The sequence below is a fragment of the Pipistrellus kuhlii genome, unplaced genomic scaffold (genome assembly GCF_014108245.1).
Source record: "Pipistrellus kuhlii isolate mPipKuh1 unplaced genomic scaffold, mPipKuh1.p scaffold_m20_p_14, whole genome shotgun sequence".
NCBI classification, from domain to species: Eukaryota; Metazoa; Chordata; class Mammalia; order Chiroptera; family Vespertilionidae; genus Pipistrellus; species Pipistrellus kuhlii.
In genome coordinates this window covers 10,521,939-10,545,968 of record NW_023425449.1, presented here as the reverse complement: position 1 = coordinate 10,545,968, position 24,030 = coordinate 10,521,939, and the positions used below count along the sequence as shown (strand labels likewise).

Genomic DNA, 24,030 nt, shown 5'->3' with positions numbered 1-24,030 from the left:
GGAGAAAAACTTGAAATGCTAAAAAAGCAATTTCAATTAGCCAGTCTACACCTAGTACCCACAAAAAAAAAAAAAAAAAAAAAAAAGTCACCTATCAACTTAAGTCTTAAAACTTCCAATAGAAGCAGCCATACTTTCCCAGGATCTATTAGTGAGATGAACTTGCAAATACAGAATCAAACAATGAGAATGGAGTAATGGTGTGCAAGTTTTTTCCTAAATCAATTCCTGCCAGATCAAACTTTAGTTTGTTGGTTCCAATTCAAGCAGGAGTTTGCTTCACTAGGAAATGAAGGTATTTGCATAACAGTGGAGATGATTTATCTGCAGCACATAAAACCATATAAAGCTACTGTCTGCAAACTCATTATCTGCAACTCTAGATTTTAAAATAGTTTTAAACTACAACTGTGGGAAGTTTATAGATATAACTTCTAAGATATTTTAAACTTAAACTCGTCTGCTCCAAACATCAAATCTTGAACCATTTTCTTCTCAAATTTCAAAAAATAGGATATATACTTCTCTACCTAAACTGCCCCTTAGAGAGTAAGTGTATGGGTAGGCAAAATACAATAGTTATTAGAAGGCCTATGGGGGAGGGGGTATACTGATTTAAACCATGGGATAGAGGTGGAATTTTTTTATTGTTTCAAAACAGGAAGCCAAATGAAAAGCATTACAGACACAGAGCACTATAAGGCTTCATCATGCAGAAAGAGCCGATATAGGAATGGTCTGCTCCCAAAGGCAGGAGAGCTGGTATTAAAACCATTCTCAAAAAGCACACTTAAATTGCCAGGGAAATTGTTTCACACAGCTGCCTGGGGCCTTGGCCCCGATCTTCTAAAACCCACTCCCTAGCTTTTCTGGAGTGGCTCAGTGGTTGAACATCAATCTATGAATCAGGAGTCATGGTTCAATTCTGGTCAACAACACATGCCCAGGTTGTGGGTTTGATCCCCAGCAGGGGGTGTGCAGGAGGCCACTGATAAATGATTTTCATCATTGATGTTTCTATTTCTATCTATCTTCCTCTTTGAAGTCAGTATTTTAAAAATATTTTTTTAAATAAGGCTTAAAATTAATTCTTGTTGACATTTAATATAAAAACCATACCCAAAACACACTCTTCTATACAGTAACTGTTTACTTGTCTTCCACCATATAAATGAAGGCTTGAGCTAATTATCTCTCAACTGGCATCATCTCAAAAAATATATATATATATTAAGATCATTTTAACTATAACTTTATCACAAGAGGTTCTTATGCTAGTTCCAACTTATCACCTACTTATACAAGCCAAGAGAAATAAAACAGCATAACATCATTGTTTACTCTTTAAGGAATTTTTATTAAAGCAAGAATTTTATAATCCAAATTACGTTTCCTTGCTCAGTTATCAATTCTGTTACTTAAAACAGAAGTGACATTCTGAGCTATTCCACAGTAAAGAATTACAAAATTAAAGAAAGGAATGCTTTAAATTTTTGTACTTTGCTGAAAATTCTTTTTCCCAGGGTCTATAAAACATTAATTTGTTTTTATATTTTACGATTTTTTTTGTAGGTTTTTTTGTTTCTGTTTTTAAATCAATAAGTAATCTAGGACTAGCATTACTTTTGCTAGACCTGGCATTTGCTCGGTACATAAGGTCCAAAGTTTCCTTTCCTTTTTTTATTTATTTTATATTTTGCAATGTTTTTTTTTTCCGTAATATTGTTTTTCGATGTTTACGTATTTTTCTTCGGTGAAGCACGAGTTTCTTTTCGTGGTCCCTGATCAATCTGTAAATGTGGGAGGGAAAAGATTATAATCATAAAACTTGCTCTGAGACTAGATCTTAATTATTCCAACCACTAAAAAATAGTCTCATTACATAAAATGATGGAGTACTAACCATCGCTACAGTGGCAATAATATCACAATATAGGCATGTGTCAAGTAAACATGGTGTGCTTTAAATTTTACCATTATGTATCAAATATTCTTCAATAAAACCAAAGCCAACAAAACAAGGAAGATGAGACCAATAGTAGTCCTTGTCAGCAGCAAATTAAAGCTGTGTGCCAAATTCAGTCAACCACACTCACTTGTTTACACACTGTCTATGACTGCTTTCACACTGCAACATAGTTACCTGCCAACAAACACAAGGGCCACAAAGCCCAAAATATCTCCTATCTGGTCCTTTTCAGAAAAGCTTTTCCAACTTCTGGTCCTGGCTGAACAGCTACATTATAATATTATTTCTTGGGAGTAATAAAGGGCAATAGTAGAGGCCTCAGGGCAACTGTAATTACTGCCACCCAAGAAAAAGCGTAAGCTAGCAAAGCCCTGAGAGTAAAGCATACAAAGGGCCAACCCCATTTAACAAAACTCACTAATGTTTAACATGCTTTGATTTTGAAAATTCAAGTTAGTATCAGGGTAACAGGTAAAATTTAATTCTTACATTTCCATTTCTCTGAAAAACTATTAATACACTTGGATTTAATGGTAAAATTAATTTTTGCTATGTTTCAAAATATGCTCCAACTATTATATATAAGATTGAGGAAACAAGCTTAAATGACCATGAGGGATAGCTCACTTTAAACAGTTGGAACACCCGTGGCACTGTTAACTGCTTTCTGGGCAGCCTCTTTAGCTTGGTGGGCTTGCAGTACGGCTACAGCTTCATCAACCTAAAAAAGGAGAACAAATTGGCTCTGAAAAGGAGTAACTAGAAGAATCTTAACTTGACCGTATACAAATGTCATCAAAGGTAAAGTGTGAAGAACTCATAATTCCAAAAAAAAATACCAACTATTATCCATATCTTTTTGAGTTCCATTCCACCACTATTCCAGAATTATGAACTCTCTTGTACTTCTTACTCTCACCAAAAACCCTCCAAAATTGAAAAATATTAGCAAATATCACTATCTTTTTCCAACAAAGCAGCAGCAGTTAGGCGAGCATGGACACTAGAGTTAAACTGACTGATGTGAGACCCCGCTCGGCACTTCCTAGTTTTGTGAGCACTGGGGAATTACTTAACCTTTCCATTTCAGCACAGGCTATTGTCCGCACTCACAATGACTACTTGAAGAACTCTTAGAACAGTGCATGGTTTGTAGAATGATCTGCTTCATGTACTCACAACTGTGAACTACTTATGCCCACCCTGTATATAGCACTTTAAAATGTTCTATGAAATTAAATTCCCACAAAAAGTCCTAAAGTATCTGTAGAATAAATTGTTAGATATATGACAAATTTAAATTACTTTAGAACGAAGAGATTCTGGAGACTCAAGCATATGAAGAAGTTCTGAATTATCGATCTCCAGCAGCATGCCAGTGATTTTACCAGCAAGAGTAGGGTGCATGGCTTGAATGAGAGGAAACAGCCGTTCACCTAGGGACAAAAACATTTCAAAAACTTCCATTGAAAAAATCCTAAAAGCACCTACCATATTAAAAACTGGGAATTAAGAACCTTTTGTATATAGCAAATAAATAGGCATAATCTATATTGCCATATTAAATTGTTAAATCTATGCTCAGGCAAAGTCAAACAAAGTTTGTCCCTCATTTGGTTCAAATTCCCTCTTCCAACAATGTGGCGGGAATGCATGGCAAGTAGGGGTGTAATGCCCTATTACCCGATCCATCAAAAGCAACATTTGATAACTCTCTGGGCTTTAAATTATTTAGGCAGACAAACTGTGCCATCATAATAATTCATGCCAATTCAGATATATCTAGCTGTATTATTAGGTGCAGAAGAGGTTTTTGTGTCTATTTCCTAGTCTCTGACTAGGTAAGACAAAGGTACTTACCCAACATTTGCTTTTGCTCTTGAGGAGGGGCAGATGCCAACATGGAAGCAGTCAAAGGCTCCTGACCTTGTACATGAACAGCAGGCTAGATATAAAATAGGAAAATTCCTAAGTTTAAAGTACAGAAGTGATGGCAAGTATAAGTGAGTTACCATTAGAAAATCAGCGAAGAGTTGGACTGCAATCTGAACAGAAGCTGAGTAAACCAGAAACACACTTATTTGTTCAAGTGTTAGGACTACATGGGATATTTCACTTATTTTTTTAACCTGGAGTATTCTGTGGAACCAGATTTCTGTTATAGGTAATGACAGTCTTGGTCCAGAGTTTAAAAAAAAAAAAAAAAAAAAAAAAAAAGCTACCTTTCATAAACTTGATTTTACACTTTCTTCCTTACAGCCATGCCAAACGAAACTTAAGTCACCCAATTAAATTAATAAAATGCAGCCGAAGCCGGTTTGGCTCAGTGGTAGAGCGTCGGTCTGCGGACTGAAAGGTCCCGGGTTCGATTCCGGTCAAGGGCATGTACATTGGTTGCGGGCATATCCCCAGTAGGGGGTGTGCAAGAGGCAGCTGGTCGATGTTTCTCTCTCATCGACGTTTCTAACTCTCTATCTCTCTCTCTTCCTCTCTGTAAAAAATCAATAAAATATATTAAAAAAATAAATAAATAAATTAATAAAATGCAAAACGTTTGTCTAATTCCTATAGCACATGCAGTTGACATTTTTGCATACTATCAATTAATGGGACAATTAACAAGATATTCTAGACAGCCTAAGTTCTCCTATATCATGCAGTTGTCTTCAATTTCTGATTGCAACTTATGAAGAAATCCTAAGTCCATACCTGCTGCATGGTGACTTGTGGCTGTGCATTAAGATGTTGTTGAGGATTGCGAACTCCTGCAGCGTACTTGTACTGTGGAACGGTGCGGACAGCAGGAGTAGCTGCAGCAGCAGCCGCTGCGGGACGAGGACCCATTGTCTGTGTTGACGTGTTAGCTAAAAATAAAAACATACATTTTGTACATTTACCTTGCTACTTCAAACTGTAAACCAATTTTTACAGTCAGGGTGGGTTAAGACTCACCAACACGCTGTGTGGACATGACTCGTGGAACCTGTGAAGAAGCTGGTCTCATAGTACTAAATGGTGGTCTGGGAGCAGCTGGGCGGATAGCACCGGGCATATTTTGGAATGCTGCGTTTAAAGATATGAACACACATTAACTTGGCAAAACTCACTGAAAGTGTTCATGCTGCCTTTTTAGAGCTAAGACTTGAACAAAAGGCTAAAAATAAATACCATTTTTTAGTCTCACACCTGCAATTTCCCCAGACTTCTCATAGCATCAGTAAATAAACATTCATTCATACAATACTTATTAATATCTAACATCATACACAAACCTCTTTCCAAGTGCTCCTACAATACAGCACTATTCTACAGACAGGATAATGGCCAGGACCTGATCCTCATGTAAGTAACAAAATCTTTAAAACCACTGCCCATCCAAATATGAAATTAAGAATTAGATCCTGCCCTAGCCAGTATGGCTCAGCTGGCTGAGCATTGTTGGTGCACTGAATGGTCACTAGTTTGACTTCTGGTCAGGGAACATACCCAGGTTACAGGGTCGATCCCTGGTTGGAGTGTGTGGAAGGCAACTGATCAATGTTTCTCTCTCTCTCTCCCTTCCTCTCTCTCTTAAAAAAAAAAAAAAAATCAATAGACATTAAAATACGTTCAAAAAGAATAAAGAGTTGGATCCATTCCTAAACTTATAAAGGGAAAAATCAAACCAGCACAGAGCAGTGAAGCATTTTACAGTTTTTTAAAAGAACGAACAAATAGGAGCAAAAAGGGGACATACGTAATACTTTCAACAATAGACTTAAAATAATCCTACAGTAAAAGCCCAGGGACCAAAAAACCTTAGAAGGAACCAACCCCAGTGGGGCGAGGCTGGCTGGACCCCACCAGTGCACGATTTATACCCCAGGCCTCTCTAGTAAAAAGCAAAATAAACTCAACAAGCATGACCCAGGGTGGGGGGGGAAAATGCTGGAATCCCCAAATTAACACTGATAACCATAAATTATGAAAAGCAAGATAATACATCACTGAAATGTAACAGCTAATTGGCCCAGATATATTTTTATTCCAAATAATCCATCGCCTTAAAGAGAAAAAAGGAAAAGCTTACGATGAGGTCTGGCACCCTGAGCAGTCCAGCGAGGACTTGGTCTTAGTTGAGCAATTTGGCTAGGAGGATAGTATGCAGCACGGTTTTGAGTCTGTAGAAAGCAAGCAAATACATCAGCGAAAGGAAAAAAGCAAATAATGCAACTAACTATATACTCTCTTTATTTACCTGCAATAACCAAATGCAGGTTCTCAAACAGAAAAACGTACCTGCGGGATAGCTGCCATGAAGTAACCTGAAGGAGGTGCTGGCTGGTAGGGGTTGATTACGGGGTTGGGCACAGCTCTCACACTTGCCATTCTCTGCATGTACTGGTTCGTGAGGTGAGCCTGGCGCTCCTCTTTGCGCTGAGCTAATGCCACGTACAGTGGTTTGGTAGCCACAATTCTACCATTCATCTCTGTAACTGCTTTAGTGGCTTCTTCTGGGGAGGAGAAGCATACAAAACCAAACCCTTTGCTGCGACCACCCTCCATCATAACCTATTGAAAGAAGAAAAACATTAAACAAGGTTAATGCAGTGGTAGAATGAGGCATAAATGGAGAGCATTATTCAATGATAGCTACTGACTCAACTAAACCCTGTTAACAATGAAATAATTTCCCCCCCAATTTTCCCTTAGTACCTGAATATTAAGGGCAAGCTACACACATGCGTTATCCTAGCCAAGCAAAGGAGGAAGGGGCAAAGGTACAACAGCAACTTTTTAAAGATATTCAGTTAGATATTAAGATTTTCAATATTAAGGTTTAAATAGCTAAATAAATTCAAGGCTTACTAAATTTAAAACTCAGCATCAGTGGAAATACCCAATTAAAACCACTCTTCAAGACATTGAAGTGGGCCAAATGCTTTACTACTCTTTAAAGAGGAAAGAGGAGAAGGGAAAGCAGATGAATTTTATAGCACAAATATTTTAAAATAAAAACTTCACACTTAAGACCAGAAGTGCCGTGAATATTGGGGTATAAACAATATTCAGGAAACTTTCACTGACTGCAAAGATCTTTGCAGCATGCAATGAGGAAATGCAAAGAACTAGCCGAGAAATATACATAACCATGCTATCCAGCTACATTAAACAGGAATAAACAAAATTGCAATAAAACAGATGCCAATTTTACTTATATGTGGAATCAAACCCAAAAACAAATTAAAAAAAAAAATTAAAAGAAACTCCTGAGTTCCTGGATATAGAAAATAGACGAATGGAAAAAAAAAGAAAAGAAAAAGAAAGTAGACTAGTGGGTACCAAAGGGGTAAAGGGGGGTTAAACAGTATAAACTCCCAGCTACAAAATAAATCATGGAAGTGGAATGTGCAGCATCTAATAAAAGCATAATATGCTGATTAGACTGGATGACCTGCCAGGGCTGCAAGGGAAGCCGGGTCCCGGGTGCCAGAGGGGAAGGAAGGCCTGCTCTTGCACAAATTTCGTGTATCAGGCCTCTAGTACCGGTAGTTATTAATACTGTACTGTATATCGGGTCTAGTAATAATTAATGTCGTTTTTCAACATTCGTTTAAAATCTTGCTTGGCGTTGACTTGTATTGACATAACCTTCAAAAACGTGGTATCTACAGAACGTGTGAAGTGCAATTAACAAGTTTCGCTTGAAAAAGTTTGTGTTTGGTTTGGTTTTTGTTGCAAAACTAGGGCTAAGAAGATGGCGGATGAAGAGCATATTCGGCACTGCATGCTTTACGAGTTCCAATTAGGAAGAAAAGCAAGTGAGGCTGCAAAAAACATCTGTAGTGCTCTTGGTCAAGATGCAGTTAGCGCCAGAAAATGCCAGCGTTGGTTTGAGAAATTTCGCGAGGGAAATTTTTCGTTAGATGACAAGAGTGGTCGAGGCCATGTGTCCAATTTTGATCAAGAAGCTCTTCAAGCTCTTTTGGTGCAAAATCCTCAAATTACCCAACAAGAGCTTGCGACAACTTTAAATTGTTCACAAAAAACAATTTCCAATCAATTGCGTGCACTTGGCAAAGTCCAAAAGTTTGGAAAATGGGTTCCTCATGAGTTGACCGACAACAACCGTAATCAAAGAGTCACAATTTGCAGTTCTCTCCTCTCTCGTCAAAACCGTTTGCCGTTTTTAGAGCAAATTGTTACCGGAGATGAAGAATGGGTGCTGTATGTTAATTTGAAAAGGCAGCCTCAATGGTTGGACAAAAATGAGGCTCCGCAGCCCACGCCAAAACCTGACTTGCATGCGAAAAAAGTGATGTTGTGTGTTTGGTGGAATTTTAAAGGAATTCTTCATTATGAACTTTTACCATCTACCCAAACCATTACAAGTGCAGTGTATAGTGCCCAATTGGAAAGGTTAGCCCAAGCTTTAAGAGAAAAAGAACCTGCGCTGATTAATCGGAAGGGTGTAATTCTTCACCACAATAACGCACGACTGCATACCGTAAGAATCACTGCTCAAAAACTGCGCCAGTTGGAATGGGAAGTTCTCCCTCAACCTGCATATTCTCCTGATATTGCCCCTTCCGATTACCATTTGTTTCGTTCTTTGCAAAACTTTCTTCTTGGAAAAAAATTTAATAATGAAGAATTCCTCAAAAATGCATTGACCGAATTTTTTGCATCAAAATCACAAGAATTTTACAACAGAGGGATTAAAATGCTTTCTGAGCGTTGGGCACAAGTAGTAGAAAACAACGGCAACTATATTGTTGATTAAATTTTGTTGTATTGTTTAAATAAATTCGATTTAAAAAAGTATTAGGAAACGACATTAATTATTACTAGACCTAATACACTGAGTGGCCAGATTATGATGATCTCTGAACACATAATAATCTGGCCACTCAGTGTATATATCCTATATAATAAAAGGCTAATATGCAAATTGTCTCCTTAATTAGGAGTTCGACCAGCAGGCAGGCAGGCCAACCGCCTATGTCCCCCATGCACGATTTCTTGCACCAGGCTTCTAACACACACACACACACACACACACACACACACACACACACGCACGATTATTATGCATTCAGAGATTATAATCTGGGCACTCAGTGTAAAAGTATGCAAAGAAAGACAAAAATAGTAAACACATGAAAAATATGTCACCATTTGAAAAGATATATGTATATACTGCTTTCTAGTAACGGATAAATTTGTTCAGCCCTTTTGGACAATTTTGTTGTATCAATTTTAAATATACACCCACAAACCAGCAATATCAATTCTAGAAATACTGGCATGTATACAAATATAGATGAATAAAATAGTTTTTAGAAAGGTGGATTTAACTTTGGAAACAGGCAAAGCAACTGAAATGCTTATCAATACAAGTACAATAATTTATGATATATCCATACCATGAATATTTAGCTCTTGGGAAAAAAAAAATGCCCAAAATAAGTATGTATTTAGATATATTGTTAAATAAAATAGCAAACTGCAGAATATGCAGGGCATTATCCTGTTTTCTAAAAACTATACATATAGACTGGACAAGCATGAAAAATTCTCAACACCACTCCATCTTTCTGGAGACTAAAAATGGGGGTGCAGGAGTTGCCTTTCACTTTTGTCTTTCTCCTTGACATGTTTTTTTCCGGTAGCATTATTAAATTAACATACTGCCCTCCTCCCTCCAAAATAAATTCTTGCCAAACTTTTCACCTCCTTACAAATAGTGATATTATAATCCACAAAGGGCTTGAAGAACTCTTTGTAAAACATGCATGTGAAATACATTTAAAATAAATGGATGTATATTCATCCAGTTTAAACAGCTTCCAAGGAATACAGAGGTTAAAGACACGCAGGAATAAATTCCACCACACCCCAGGTACTCTTACAAAAGCACAGGCTGTAACGCAAGACAACCACATTCCCTGCTTCCTTATTTGTATTCATCTACTGTGCTCCTAACATTTCCTCTTTCACAGAAGTTTCCTCGATCAATGGGTTTGCCAGGAAAAGCTGAGAAAGATGAGCCACAGATCATTCCAGAGCACTGAGCTTTAATTTTTCCTACACTCCAAAATTCCAGGATTTAGTACAGAATCCTGTTTTCAGAGTTTGACTCCTCAGAAAGACTAAGTGAATACAGAATAGCCCAATTGTTAACAGGTACAGTCCCCTAATAAACTGACTGACACTTAACCAGTAAAAAGCACTAGTTTAACAAAGTGTAGAATAGTGCACATCACTGAGGATCAATCAATGTAACTGGTCTGTCATAAACTGTAGCCTTCCTCAGGTAAGAATTCAGATCTGGGCTACAACACCCACATCAAATTTGAATCTTTTGTTGTTTTTTTAAAGTAATGAAGCAAAAATTTGATTTCTAGGAAAAGAAAAATAAAATTGGGAAAGGGGTGGGGGAGGGAACCTTATTTGGTTACATTCGTTTGCAAGGTGGGGGGAAAAAACTTGAAGTAAATTGATGTGACATTTAATACACATAAAGATGAAATTTTCCAAAATCTTAAAAAAAAAAAATCGTTTGCTTACCTTTGCGCTAGTGATTGTACCAAATGGAGAGAACTCTTTCCGGAGACGTTCATCATCAATACCATCATCAAGGTTCTTCACATAAAGGTTAACACCCTAAAAAAGAAAAAGAAAGAAAACTATGGTGGCACTTAAGCACACTTCCTACTGTTTTATCCCATGTTTCTTTCCCCCCTCTCAAATTCCCCGATTACCTGTCTGTAAATAAAATGAACATAAAATAGGTTTCCTCATCCCTGTCTTATTCAGCTTGTTTAATTAAAAATGAACCGGGCAGCCCAGCCGGTGTGGCCCAGTGGTTGAGCATAGACCTATGAAACCAGGAGGTCACGGTTCGATTCCTGGTCAGGGCACATGCCTGGACTGCAGGTTTGAACCCCAGTAGGGGCTGCCCATCAATGGTTCTCTCTCATCATGATGTTTCTCTTTCTCTCACCCTTCCTCTCTGAAATCAATAAAAATTTATTAAAACACAAAAACGAACCTGGTATCTGGTGATCCTATCTTGCTTCATCTGTTCAAATTTGCGCTTAAGTTCCGTCTGCCGTTCCACTTTTTTCTGAGCTCGGCCAACGTAAATTTGTTTTCCATTGAGCTCCTTTCCATTCATCTCATCCACAGCCTTACAGAAATAATGAAAACTTTAATTACTAATTTGAAATATAGAAATTCATTCCTTTAAAAACAAAGTTTGTTACATTGTGAATGATCTAGACAGACCCATAACAAAAACTAAATTTTGCGGTTTGGGGAAAATGTAGGTTCCCAATTTGTAGTATCAAAATATCGATATATAAAATAAAATAGAAACAAAACAAAACAAAAAAAACATGTAAAGAGCGAAAACTGGTTTGGCTCAATGGATAGAGCGGTCAGTCTACGGACTGAAGGATCCCGGGTTTGATTCCAGTCAAGGGCATGTACGTTGGTTGCGGGCACATCCCCAGTGGGAGTGTGCAGGAGACAGCTGGTCAATGTATCTCTCTCATTGATGTTTCTAGCTCTCTCCCTCTCCCTTCCTCTCTGTGAAAAATCAATAAAATATATATTTTTTTAAAAACATGTAAAGATGAACATGCAATAGCCATTGGTATGCATGTAAATTTCAACATAAGAGCAACACTAGGTGTTCTGTGTTTTATTGCAAAAAACACAGAACACCCAGAGCCTTTACTTAATACATTTAAGTCTTACTTTCTGTGCATCTTCATGCCTCTCAAAGCTTACAAATCCAAAACCTTTGGATTTTCCACTCTCATCTGTCATTACTTTCACACTTAAGGCAGGTCCTAAAAAAAGAAAAAATTAATGACTCAGATATCCATACAATATTTAGTTTATACATCTTAAATTTCAACACACAAAAACAAAGCCATGCATGCGCACTAGTCTCTTCAAAGACCCTTTATTTCTACTAAGAAGTAAACTGAAAACACTCCTACTTCCTTTTTGGGGGTGTTAGACAACTGTAAAAAAAGAAGTTTTATTCTTAGCAATAGTACAGAACAGACTTGCTTTTTTTTTAACCCAACAATTTGGTTTTCTTGACATCAGAATTAATAAGAATTTCTTAAGCCCTGGCCCACTTGATTTCAACAGTCAGTGAAGGGAATACAGCGCCTGACATTTGGGAAGACAAAAGAATCACCTGGAGGTGGCATGTTTCTGAATTCAATGCCCAATCCCACCCACGCAAGTAAAAATGACACTTAACTGAGGCGGGTATTATCTCAGGTAGACGGGACAAAAAGGCTAAAAATCACATTTAATTAGAGAATTTGCAAGATGTATGAGCATAGATTATTACTTTTGAATGTACTTTAGTCCTAAGGTTATACTTTAAATCCCTGCTATGCAAAGCTATCCAGAATAAAACTGGCAAATTTACAAATTGGTCAACTGACAGCATCATTCATTTGAAATAAGTGGTTAACAATATCTAATCAAACGTTAGAAATAGCTTCTAATCTCAAAAGGACAGATGAAATATACAACTCTGGCAGGGACAATTTGCATATTAGGCGCATATATATAACTTTGCAGTACAATAGATGATCAGTAGCTTTATCCAAAAAACTACAAATTATTTTAAGTATCATGTGAGTCTCATTTATTTTGGTAAAATTAGCCAAAACTAATTAGAGGCAATTAGAGGCCTGGTGCATCAAATTCGTGGTGGTGGTGGTGGTGGGGGGGCCCTTGGTATACATTCCTCAGCCCTCTCTGCTCCTTAGCAATGCTGCAGAGATGGGAGAGGCTCCCACCACTGCACTCACCAGCTGTGAGCCTGGCTTCTGGCTGAGCAGTGCTGCCCCTGTGGGAGCACACTGACCATCTGGGGCAGCTCCTGCATTGAGCGTGTGCCCTCTGGTGGTCAGTGTGCATCATAGCGACCTGTTCTGGTCATTGGCTGTTAAGGGTCATGTAGGCTTTTAATACAAAGATTACTCAGAACATTGTAAAAATTTAATTCAGACACATTACCAAACTTGCCAAAGAGATCCTTAAGGCGCTCATCATCCATGTCTTCTCCAAAATTCTTGATGTAAACATTGGTGAACTCTTTTGCCCTAGCTCCAAGTTCTGCTTCTCGTTCTTTGCGAGACTTAAATCGTCCAACAAATCTAAAAGAAAAAAATACATAGACTATAAAACAGAAATAGAGCCTCAATGAAAAAAATGGAAGTTTAAAATATAAACTTCATAATTACAATCTCACACACACACACCAAAAAAAACAGAACAAAAACAAAACAAACACTATTTTTTCTCCTACAAACACAAAACATTTTTCTTAATACACACTTCTCTCCCTTCTGTCGAGCCAGGGTTAAAGAGATCACACCTACAAATGAATGGGATGCCAATGAAAAGACTTAAAAACCCTGGTTAGGTGGCTCAATTGGTTGGAGCGTTGTCCTGTACACCAAACAGGTTGAAGGTTCAATTCCAACTCAGAGCACGTAACTAGGTAGCAGGTTAGATCCCAGGTTAAGGCACATACAGGAAGTTACCAACCCTTGTTTTGATGTTTCTCTCTCCCTCTCCCTAAAACATACACTCCAGTGAGGATTTAGAAAAAAAGACAAAAGCTTTCACAGCAGCTTTTCAAAGTGGCTCTTACACTTTTTAACTTAAAATGTAACTTAATTCTATATTCTTAACACATAATAGCCCTGCATAATTTTTTATATTACCAACAAAATGTTTTTAAATTTAGTTTTCCCCTAATATAATAGTATATGGGCCATTGAAAAATATAGAGCAAACATTTCCTGCCCTAACCGGTTTGGCTCAGTTTATAGAGCATCGGCCTGCGAGGTGAAGGGTCCCAAGTTCGATTCTGGCCAAGGGCATGTACCTTGGTTGCGGGCACATCCCCAGTAGGTGTGCAGGAGGCAGCTGATCAGTAATTCTCTCTCATCAATGTTTCTAACTCTTTGTCCCTCTCCTTTCCTCTATAAAAAAAAAAATATCAATATATATAAAAAACACACACACACATTTCCCATAATCCTCCTCAAAAATCAACCTACCAGTGATGAGTGAGCACTTTGTCACCGTTGACACTGCTGACTGGCAAAACTATGTTTCCATCTGAGAATACTAATAATGCTGAATATTTCTCATTTAAATGTACTCAAAATTCCAACAGGTAATACCATTTACATAACTTCATGCACAGACTGATCACACCACTTGATGCACTGGTTTATGAGCACCACACCTTAAGAATGATGCAGTTGACTTATAACCAAACCCAATTTGTATGCCATCATTAACTACACAACAACATAAACTAACAGGTCATTTACAATATGACCTCATAGCTGAATTTACCCAGATCCACCGACTGAGGAGAAATAAGATTTGTCCTATTTTGGGGCTCATAAAATCTTGTTTTATTAAAACCAATAACAGAAATAGTCTTACACAGGTTTTATCAGTGTTATTATTTTTAAAAATGTTTTTATTTTACAAAGAAGGGAAAGCATTGATGTGGGAAACATCAATTGGCTGCCTCCTGATATCTCACTCATCCTGGGATCCAGTCCAAACCCCAGGCCTATGTCCTGACCAGGAATCCAACCACTGACCTTTGTTGCAGAGGAAGATGCACAACCAACCAAGCCACACGCTCAGGCCATCAGTGTCATTATTTAATTTTCAGGAACAAGTTTATTTCAGAAAGATTAATCATAAAGACTTCTGGTTTAATTCAGCTTTTTCTTTAAAGAGGTAGATGGGTTCAAAAAGTTGGGGGGAAACTTTATAATCCATCAATAAATTGCAGCAGTATAACCAAGTAAAGAGTCACCCTGGGCTCAGAACTTAGACCACTGGGCTTGTATTCTAACCCATCTGTTATGCCAGCACTTAATTACAGGCAAATTATTTTAGCCTCAGTTTCCTCAAATAGAAAATGGGCTAATTACTACCTCAGAAATTACAATTAAGCTTCTGTCTGGCTTCTAGTTGTTCAACTATGCACTTACTTTGAAAAAGCTTTATATACCAGTATACCCATTTTTTTCTTTTTAGTTTGAAGGCTGACCATTTTATTGGTTCACTGTTATTTTAACGTTACATTGAGTGTGGAGAAAGACAATTATAAAAATCAACCCCAAGATGTACGTTTGTTACTTTTCATTCAAATTTCTCTTTATTAAGAGCACAAATACATTACTTTATAAAATTAATGCATTGATTGAAACTACTAAAGAGATGTGAAGTCTAACTAAATTTTTATACTTACACTTTACGATCGTTTAGAAGCATCCCGTTCATTTTTTCAATAGCTCTTTCAGCGGCTTCCTGTGTCTCAAAATGTACAAACCCATAACCCTTGGAACCATTTTCATCACAAACCACCTAGGGGAAAATGTGTAACAGTTTTTCATTACATAGTATTAATTCAACATTTCCCCAATGTTCAAAGTACCATACTGCTGACCAATGCTGAGAGGGTAGAGGGAGGCTTAGGGGAGCTGACACCCAGCAGTCAAAATCTACATATAGCTTTTGACTCCCCAAATAAGAATGTATCCCTCAGTATCCCCAGATACTAAAATCTGTGGCTACACAGAACAGTGTAGAACAAAGCATAGTTGGCCCTCTGCATACATGGATTCCCAAACAGAAAACACATATTTACTTTAAAAACTTGCATTTAAGTGGGCACTGTTTCAAATGTCAACTGAAACTTGTCAGTCACATTGCCTGGGTATTTGGGAAATAAAGATACCCATTATTAATAGACAGTATGGTTGCTATATTTAGGAAAAAGTATGATAAATATGTTTATCTGTCACGCTGTTGCTTACCTTACATGAAAGGATGTTACCAAAAGCAGAAAATGTATCATACAGTGCTTTATTATCAATGGATTTGTCCAAATTTTTAATGAATATGTTGCCCACTCCACTTTTGCGAAGTGATGGATCACGCTGAGACCACATGATGCGAACTGGCTTGCCCTTTATAACATCAAAATTCATGGTGTCCAAAGCACGCTCCGCTGTAGGAAAGATATTTTCATAGTGAATTATTACTTCAAAACTTTTACAGGCCACTTAAAATTTTATGAACTGTGTGGAAGGAGTGATTGGGCCCACAATCTCTCTATTTCTTCAAACTTCACAGGATGGCTGGACCTTACCTCAACCGAGTTGAGATTTAAGTTATGTAACACATGAAGTGGCTATCAGAAGCCCCAAATTTCCTACCTGTTAGATAATGAAATATCACTGATAATGTATTTCTAAAACAATCTTTCCCTTTAATTGCCATTATATATAAAAGCACCTTTTCGTTCCTGGTCAACATAAAATCAAGATCTCTTTTAACATAAAATCTGCTTAATGAGCAATATAAGACATTAAGCAATTAAATATTATCCACAGGCTAAACATAGTTTATGAATTTTTAAGCATTTCTTCTTCTTCCCTATTGCTTGCCAAAATTGGTCCTTTCATTGCAGCTTATCAGTACCAACATGAAGCAAAAACCAGTCCATTTTCTTAAAAAATAAAAAATCCCTGAATTATTTTGGGGGATTTCACTGATTCATGGCACAACTTCATATTGCCATATAACAAAAAAGAAAAGGCTATTATCTATTCAGATCAAGATTCGAATCAGAAAAAAAAAAATTGAATCAGGCCTTCAAAAACTAATGTGAAGTTGGGCATAGCTGGAGAATACATAATTTGGTCTACAATACTCACAATTGATTATTAACCCTTTCTTGAGATATAAAACCAATTTTATCTTAGATCACTTTTGTACTTACTGACTGATAATTTAACCAATTATTTCTGGATAGTGTTAGAAAATTTCAAAATCTACACCGTGATTTCAGGACCTATGAAGAATTATGTACATTAAAGAAACACTTTAAATTAGAGAAGTTGAGACTAAATTAAAAAAAAAAAAATCCTTAAGTGAAAGACTAGTCCCTTAAGAGGAGAAAAACAGTCCACTTCAAATTCTACAAGTTTCACAAATTCCATGCCGACATAACTGTAGTTATTGAGAGGACCAATTTTCTAGCCACTTTTTTAAATGAAAGTTCCATTTTCTATAAGGTAGTGATGATAAGCTGTCAACTCCTTATCAATTGACCACACCTACTCAGCTCCCCTAGTTTTTTAGCTGACTTTGCTTAAGCTTCTTTTGAATGAGTCACCTCTTCCAGCTAAATTAGAAACTGGTCACTTTCAGAAATTATTCTATAAGTCCATAGCAATAAATAGGGGGGAAAAAAGAAAAAAAGAAAAAACTATTGGGGAGGACAGTAATTTGTACATGTAGAAAACAAGTAAATGGAAGATGGAAAAACGCTAATTTCTTTTTAGTCCTAGCACTGTTTTATTGATATACTGATAATACTTAGGGTATATTTTAACATGGTTAATTCAATTTTTTTTCAAATCCCAAGAACTTAAAAAAGTTGTTCCTTTGGATTTCAAATGGTTAAGCTTAGAAAAAACAAAAGCCACTTTTCAAGTCACCATTTTCTGGTCTCTAGAATTTGTTCAAGTTTTCTCTATCAATTCTTTAGATTGTGATTACCTGACCCAAACTTATGTTCCCTAGTATTCCTTTATCTTCTCAGTGACCAATCCTGCCGAGTTGGGAAGAACTGGTCTGAAGTGACATTTGGAGGTACTGCTTACAGAGCAAAGGGGCAGGAAACCTGCTGCAGTTTTACAACTTCTGGTTCAGTGTCACAATAGTCTGCTACCCAAAACCTCCATTATTAACTTCACCCAGTGAAAAGCTGACTAAGTGGATTTAATAAAGGTTTAAATTCTAGCCTTAAGGCCTTTTCTACAAAATTAAATTGACTGAAGCTGACTTGGAATTCAGTTGATCCAGATTTAGAAAAAAAAAAAAAAATCCTGGCCACATGCACCAGGCCACATATCCTACCTACCAAAAAAAATTTTTTTAAATGAACTTCAAAATAAAAACATAAGGTTAGAAATATACTTCCCCATAGTCTCAAGCTAATTAGAATCTGGTTATTCAAAACTCGGTCATTCTTCATGACTTATGGATACTGTAGGCTACTTTTTAAAAAAAGAAACTTGAACTACTCCAATGCCACATAAGTAATGATGATCCACACTGCGTTCACGAGTAACACTTTACAGCCCACATTTGCGAATACATTTTTTTTAAGTCAAGGCCCTCAAAATCATAGGAACTATTTTAGAAGAGAAAAACCAATATTCTTAACAAATTACCAGCATTATGAAACTTAACCTGATTATTAAAATCGAAATGGTCTAAATTCCTGAGAAACCGATACCCTCTCCATCCCCTCCCTCCTCCAACCAACACTGCGGGCTTCCAGTGAAAAGTGCCTGAACTTGGGGAAATCCCCGGTAATTTACATCTGCAGGGCCGTCAATGCCTGGCAGGTTATGAGGAATGACATCAGAAGCCTGGGGACCACCGCCAGGAGATGGGGGGCCGGTTACGGAGGCAGGCAGGCCTCTGGGCCTGTGTGTGTGGGGTGACGGGGGTTCAACACGTGCTATCTTCCCGGCACCGACCGGCACTTCCTCCCGGGGCCGAGGCGCCGGCAGAGACAGGGGGAGGCTGGGCGGCTGCAGCGCCGCTACCTGTTCCCGTCCAGGGGGGGCTGCGCCCGGCTCCCGGCATCCCGCGGCGGCGGGCGGAAGCGCCCGGAGAGCCCAGTCTCACCACCCCCGCCCCCCACCCCCGGCGGCGCGTCATCGCCCTAAAGTTTGAGCGGCTTTGAGGCCGAGAAAATGGTTGCAAAGGAGGAAGTGGCCGGGGCGTGAGAGTGGCGTGCGGCTGCCGGCGGCGGCGCGTGTTCCCGCCGGGGTGCGGAGCCGGGGTCCCGGCGCCCAGCCTCTCCGCGCCGACCCTCGGGGGGGAGATCGAGGGGGACAACGGGGGGTGTGACATGCCCAGCCGCCCCCTCCCCCTGGGACCGCCGGCCTAGCCCGCCCGCCGCCGCCGGAGCCTCATGGCCGCCCGCCCTCCCTCCCTCCCTCCCGCCGGGCCGCCCGGTGCTCACCGTCCGCCGGCTGCTGGAAGTTCACATACGCGTAGCCCAGGGAGCGGCGGGTGATCATGTCCCTGCAGACCCGGATGGAGAGGATGGGCCCGGCCGGGCTGAACTTCTCGTAGAGCATCGCCTCGGTCACGTCGGGGTGCAGGTCCCCGACGTAGAGCGAGGCCATCGGGTAGCTGGGGGCGCTGGGGTTCATCTCGGCACGGCTGCCCGCGGGGCCACAGGCCGCGACCTTTTTCCAGTCGAGAGGAAGAAGGGGAGCGAGTGCGGAGCCGGGGGAGGGGGAGCGGGGGCGAGCGCGGAGGGACAAAAATCAAGCGGAATCGAGAAAACTACTCAACAGCCGCCGGACGGGGTCGGTCCGCTGGCCGCTGGCTGCTGGCTGCCGGCTGGGAGCGAAGGTGCGGTGTCGGGTCCGGGGCAGCGAAGAAGGCCTCGGTCTCTGGGTTCCTTCTTGGAGCTGCTGCTGCTGCTGCTGCTGCTGCTTGCGGGGCCGCGGGCGGGTCGGTCTCGGCTGCTTCACCGGGTTATTTTTATAAAAAAAATGAAGAAAAAAAATAAAAGTCTCCGGCGGGGGGAGGGAGACGCGGACTTTTCTGTAAAATTTCTTTTTTTTGGGTTTTTTAAAGGTTTTTTAGATTTTTTTGGGTTTTTTTAATAATAAATGTGTGTTCCGAGCCCGGAGCACACACTCCGCACTCTCAGCACTAACCGCCGGGGAGAAGGGGAAGCACCGCCTCCTGCTCCCTCTACTTATACCGCACGCGGCCCTCGCCCCGCCTCGGCGCGTCTGACGCCAGGACCCGACGTGAGCGTCAGCGCCGCCGGAGGAGGAGGAGGAGGAAGAGGGCGAGAGGGCGGAGGGAAGAGAAAACCGGAGGCGGAAAGAGCCAGAGAGGAAGGGAGAGGCGGGTACGGGGGGCGGGGCTAGGGCGGCGGGGCGGGGGTTCTGCGCATGCGCGGCTGCCTGGGGGCGGGGCCCACGCTGAGTCGTCGGCGCGTGGGGCCGGGGAGGGCGGCTCGCGGCGGCTCCCGGAGGCGTCGGGTGGGACCGCCCCGCCTCGCCACGCTCCCCCGCCCCCCACCTCCACCCGGGAGAGGCGTTAACCCGTCACCGCCAGCCAAGGTGGGCGGTGCGCGAGGCTTCCGGGTTCCTCGGCGCTAACCACCCCCCCACGTGCACGGGTCGCCCCGGCCTCCTCCCGCCTCGGCCTGCCCGGTTTCGGCCGCCCCCGCCCCACCGTCCCCGAGGGACGCCGGGCACCAGGGAGGGGGCCCGGCGTGAACCCTTCCAGACCCAGTTTCCGAAAGGTGGCGTGAAAAAGGAGCCGGGGCTGGCTTCCCCCTTCTCCTACCCGGACCGCACTACCAATCCCAGCGGGCACCGCCGCCCCGCGCCTCGGCCGCAGGAGCGGTGCCTGCCGGGAGCTGGAGTCCCCAACGGCCGCGGCGCCCGCTGATTCTCTCCCCCCCCCCCCCCCCCCCCAACTGGCCGCGCGTCCGGGCGCCCCAACCGTCCGTCCGGGCGCTGGGCCCCCGGGGCCGCCCGTTCAGCGGAGGGGTGGGGGGAGGGGTCCTCGGGCTCCTTGGTCACCTTGGTTTCCGAGCCGTAGGCGCTCCGCAGTCTTCATTAGACTGGTCGTTGGTCAGTGGCTTTCATTGGGGAAAGCTGTTTTTGTTGTGTGCTTTTTTTTTGGGGGGGGGGGGTGGGGAGGATCTTTGTGCCCTTCCCTTGTTAAAGGATGGTGTCACTATGAACTTAAGATGCTCGATCGGAGTCATCATTATCGATTGGTGCTCTTTCTGCCAGAAATTTCCTTGGGGCAGAAGACAGGACTCGAGAGAAAAAATGTTCTCCTTAAAGTCTGAGTCCTATCACACTTTTCCGTGGCACCTCACCACCTGCAAATCTGTCAAATTTAGGAATAAGTCTAAAGCGCCGTAGTTCGTGCTTAGAACAATTCCGTGCATTCGTTACGGCCTTCAGTAGGAATGCTAAATGGAATGAGTTATTAGCCACGGAAAACGCCAGTTAATAGGAATGACTATCCACACACACACAGACACACTCCCACTTTAAACTACTAATGTATTTAATAGTTTTCCAAGGACTTGCATAAACATTCGACCATCTGTTCCCTACAGCAATCTTGTGTGGGACGTGGAGCAAGCAGTAATCATTTTATTTTACTGTTGAGGGAACGGCCTCAAATGATTTTGCCCAGCGCATTCTTCATTTCAGTAAACGTCAGTGCATGCCAAACGTATTGGCAGGTGTGCACCCGGGTGCCGCACTGACACTTAATTAAAATTTAAGCCAGCGGAGTCCCACGTAAGTGCTCTTTCACCCCTATCTTGGTAGGAAGAAAGATGGTATTTCTGAAAAACATGTTGCTTCATGTTGCTTTATTGGGCAAAAGAGCAAAAAACTTAGCTCTGTGCCTCAAGAAGACACATCTCTTCCTAAATGGTAAATCACACTCGATCTATTAGAACTCTGATTAAAATGGATCCATCGATATATAGAGTGCCTATCAAGGGGAGAGTACTATCTTCGTTAAGTAAGGATGGCAGACAAAAACAAATTCCTGTCCTCAGAGGGTTATGATGAGTTCCTCTGGTAGTCATAGATACAGGCGTTGCATTCAGTACAGTAAACATTCAGTCCCAGCATTTTATCTATGACAGTTTTCTATTAGATTCTAAATTTGTTTTCTTTAAAAAGAGGATGAAAGTTCCATTATTATACTTCAAAAGAAAACATGAATTTATTTTAGTATTTCAATGAAATCACTGGACAGAGACAATATATAAAATTAAAAAGGGATTTAAAAAAAGAGTTGTACTCAATAAAGCAGTGAAATAAATTAGTAAATTACTAATTTATAACAATAAATTAGTAATTTACTAATAACTTGTAAATTAAACTATACTAAGTATAAACTACCCAAACCATGCATAATTACCAGGATTATCTATCCAGGGGATTTTACATATACACTGAGTGGCCAGATTATTATGATCTCTGAACGCATAATAATCTGGCCACTCTGTGTGTGTGTGTGTATGTGTATTAGAGGCCTGGTGTATGAATTCGTACATAGGTGGGGTCCGGCCAGCCTGGCTAAGGGAAGGGGACACGGGTGGTTGGCTGGCCTGCCTGCTAGTCGAACTCCTGGTCGAGGGGACAATTTGCATATTAGCCTTTTATTATATAAGTGGCCAGGTTATTATATGTTCAGAGATTGTAATCTGGCCACTCAGTATACTTCTGGTAGAGGAAGATGAGGGTACAGTTTCTGGTGCACTTCACTAAAACATGATTGTAAATACCAAAGTTGAGAAGGAAAAAAAAAGGTCTGCTTGGAGTCTAGAAAATGTTGTCAAGAGAACAAGAGTTTGGCCAGCACTATCTAGAGTGGGTTTGAGCACTCCCGTCACTAGAAATGGTTTCACTAGAGCTTACATTAAATGACTCAAAAGACTTCTCTTTGTTACAAATCCATTTTGAACCAGCAACTTCCCAATTAATAAGTCCAATTAATTAGCTGAGCTTCCAGGGCACCTTGACACAGGAATTGGAAGCCCTGGATGGTAGAAGTATTCTAGTTGCTGGAAAGTTCTGCCAGTTCTTTGTAGATTAGTAAATACTTTGAGAAGGAAAGTGGTCATTAGGATTCCTAGGCAGCTGTCGTTGTCATTGGCATGTGGGGCATGTCCTTGTCATATCTGAGGGAGGTACAGTTGAGTAGGCACAGGGAAGACTAGAAGCAAAGCCCGCCCCTGAGCAGAGGGAGCTAGTTGACTCAGGAGAGGAAGTCAGAGCTCATCTCAGGAGGAAAAGGGAGTAGGATCTGAAACGAACCAAGAACCTGTTCCATTGGTCCATGAAACAAGTCACCTCTTTGTCGTTATCTCCACCGAGATCATTTCTCTCAGGAGCCTTTCTGATTAAAAAAACAAAACAAAACAAAACAAAAAACCCAAACTCTCCCTTAATCACATAGTCTCTGATTTACTCTCTTTTTCAAAGCCAAACTTTTTCCACTTCTTATCTCCCCTTAATTCCTCAACCCCTCTATCATACAGTTTCTCCCACCTCCACTCAGACTGCCCTCTCATCAGTCGACAATATTTCCTCTTCTGTTTGACAAACCGAATGCACTTTCTTCTGGTTAATTTTGCGTGACATCTGTAGAATCTGACCCTGTTTTCCTCTCTGTTTTGTTTAATACTCTCTCTTGGCTTCCGGATCACAAGCCTTCTGGCTCTGCCCAGCTTTCAGCCTATTCCCAGCCTTCTTGTCACCCTCCCTGGCCACTCCATTGGGCTTTCCCCTGACCACCCTTCTGCCTTACATTTAGCAAATGGTCTTAAAATAGTCTGCTTGTCAAATAACTTGTAAGCTCTAAAATAGAGCCAGTGTTCTCTCTATCTGTATTTCTACTGCCGATCATAAAGCCTGGCACACTGGAGGCATTTTTTTTGGTTTGTTTGTTCTTTAACTGGAGGGAGAAGGCCAGTCAGGCTTATGTATTGACCACACAAAGACGGGGCTTAATCGGAGATCTCAGCCTGAAGTTCACCTGGGCACCTAGAGCCATGTTCAAGTCCAAGCTGCCTGGCAGCCTGCTGCCCTACTGCTAAACCCCACAGGCTACTGGAGGGAGTATTTCCTAACATACTGGCTGGGCACTCATTTTCAGTGATGTGCTTGGAGGGAGGAGACTTCTAGTCCCCAGAGTCGGGCAAGGAGGGACAGACCAGGGCTGCTGGATAAAAGGAGTTTCTGAACCTCCAAAGCTGAGGACACCATGCAGTGGTGAAACCATTAACGTTCTGTCAGCCTTCAAGGGCTATCAGACAGCCTCCCTCTTTGACCTTAGCAGTATGATAGCTTCTGATAGAGGTAGTTAAGATTACAAATAAAAGTCAGAAGAGGTAATATTTGTCTATTCCA

General features: G+C 40.9%; 1 protein-coding gene across 2 annotated transcripts; it reads right to left on the bottom strand.

Moving 5' to 3' along the window:
- Window positions 1–1,585: 1,585 nt before the first annotated feature.
- Window positions 1,586–19,810, bottom strand: PABPC1 (poly(A) binding protein cytoplasmic 1). Of its 2 annotated transcripts, none has more exons than XM_036436727.2 (15): window positions 19,074–19,810; window positions 15,844–16,037; window positions 15,276–15,391; window positions 13,004–13,143; window positions 11,714–11,808; window positions 11,004–11,141; window positions 10,520–10,615; window positions 6,248–6,520; window positions 6,039–6,129; window positions 4,922–5,032; window positions 4,679–4,833; window positions 3,830–3,914; window positions 3,275–3,405; window positions 2,597–2,690; window positions 1,586–1,790 (listed from the first exon to the last, which is right to left on the bottom strand). In XM_036436727.2, exons 1-14 carry the CDS (start codon window positions 19,264–19,266, stop codon window positions 2,598–2,600), a joined length of 1,911 nt encoding a protein of 636 aa, XP_036292620.1. In that variant the 5' UTR covers window positions 19,267–19,810; the 3' UTR covers window positions 1,586–1,790; window position 2,597. The 2 variants fall into 2 exon arrangements, with proteins under 2 accessions (XP_036292620.1, XP_036292621.1); XM_036436728.2 differs by having other exon boundaries at window positions 13,013–13,143.
- Between the last annotated feature and the right edge of the window lie 4,220 nt (window positions 19,811–24,030).

Excerpts from the sequence above, each read along its gene's own strand:
- PABPC1 (XM_036436727.2), bottom strand. The coding sequence starts at position 19,266 with ATGAACCCCAGCGCCCCCAGCTACCCGATGGCCTCGCTCTACGTCGGG. Across the intron at positions 13,144-15,275 it reads CTTCTAAACGATCGTAAAGT|ATTTGTTGGACGATTTAAGT; the intron begins GTAAGTATAAAA and ends TTTTTCTTTTAG. Across the intron at positions 5,033-6,038 it reads TCAGGGTGCCAGACCTCATC|CATTCCAAAATATGCCCGGT; the intron begins GTAAGCTTTTCC and ends CTTTAAACGCAG.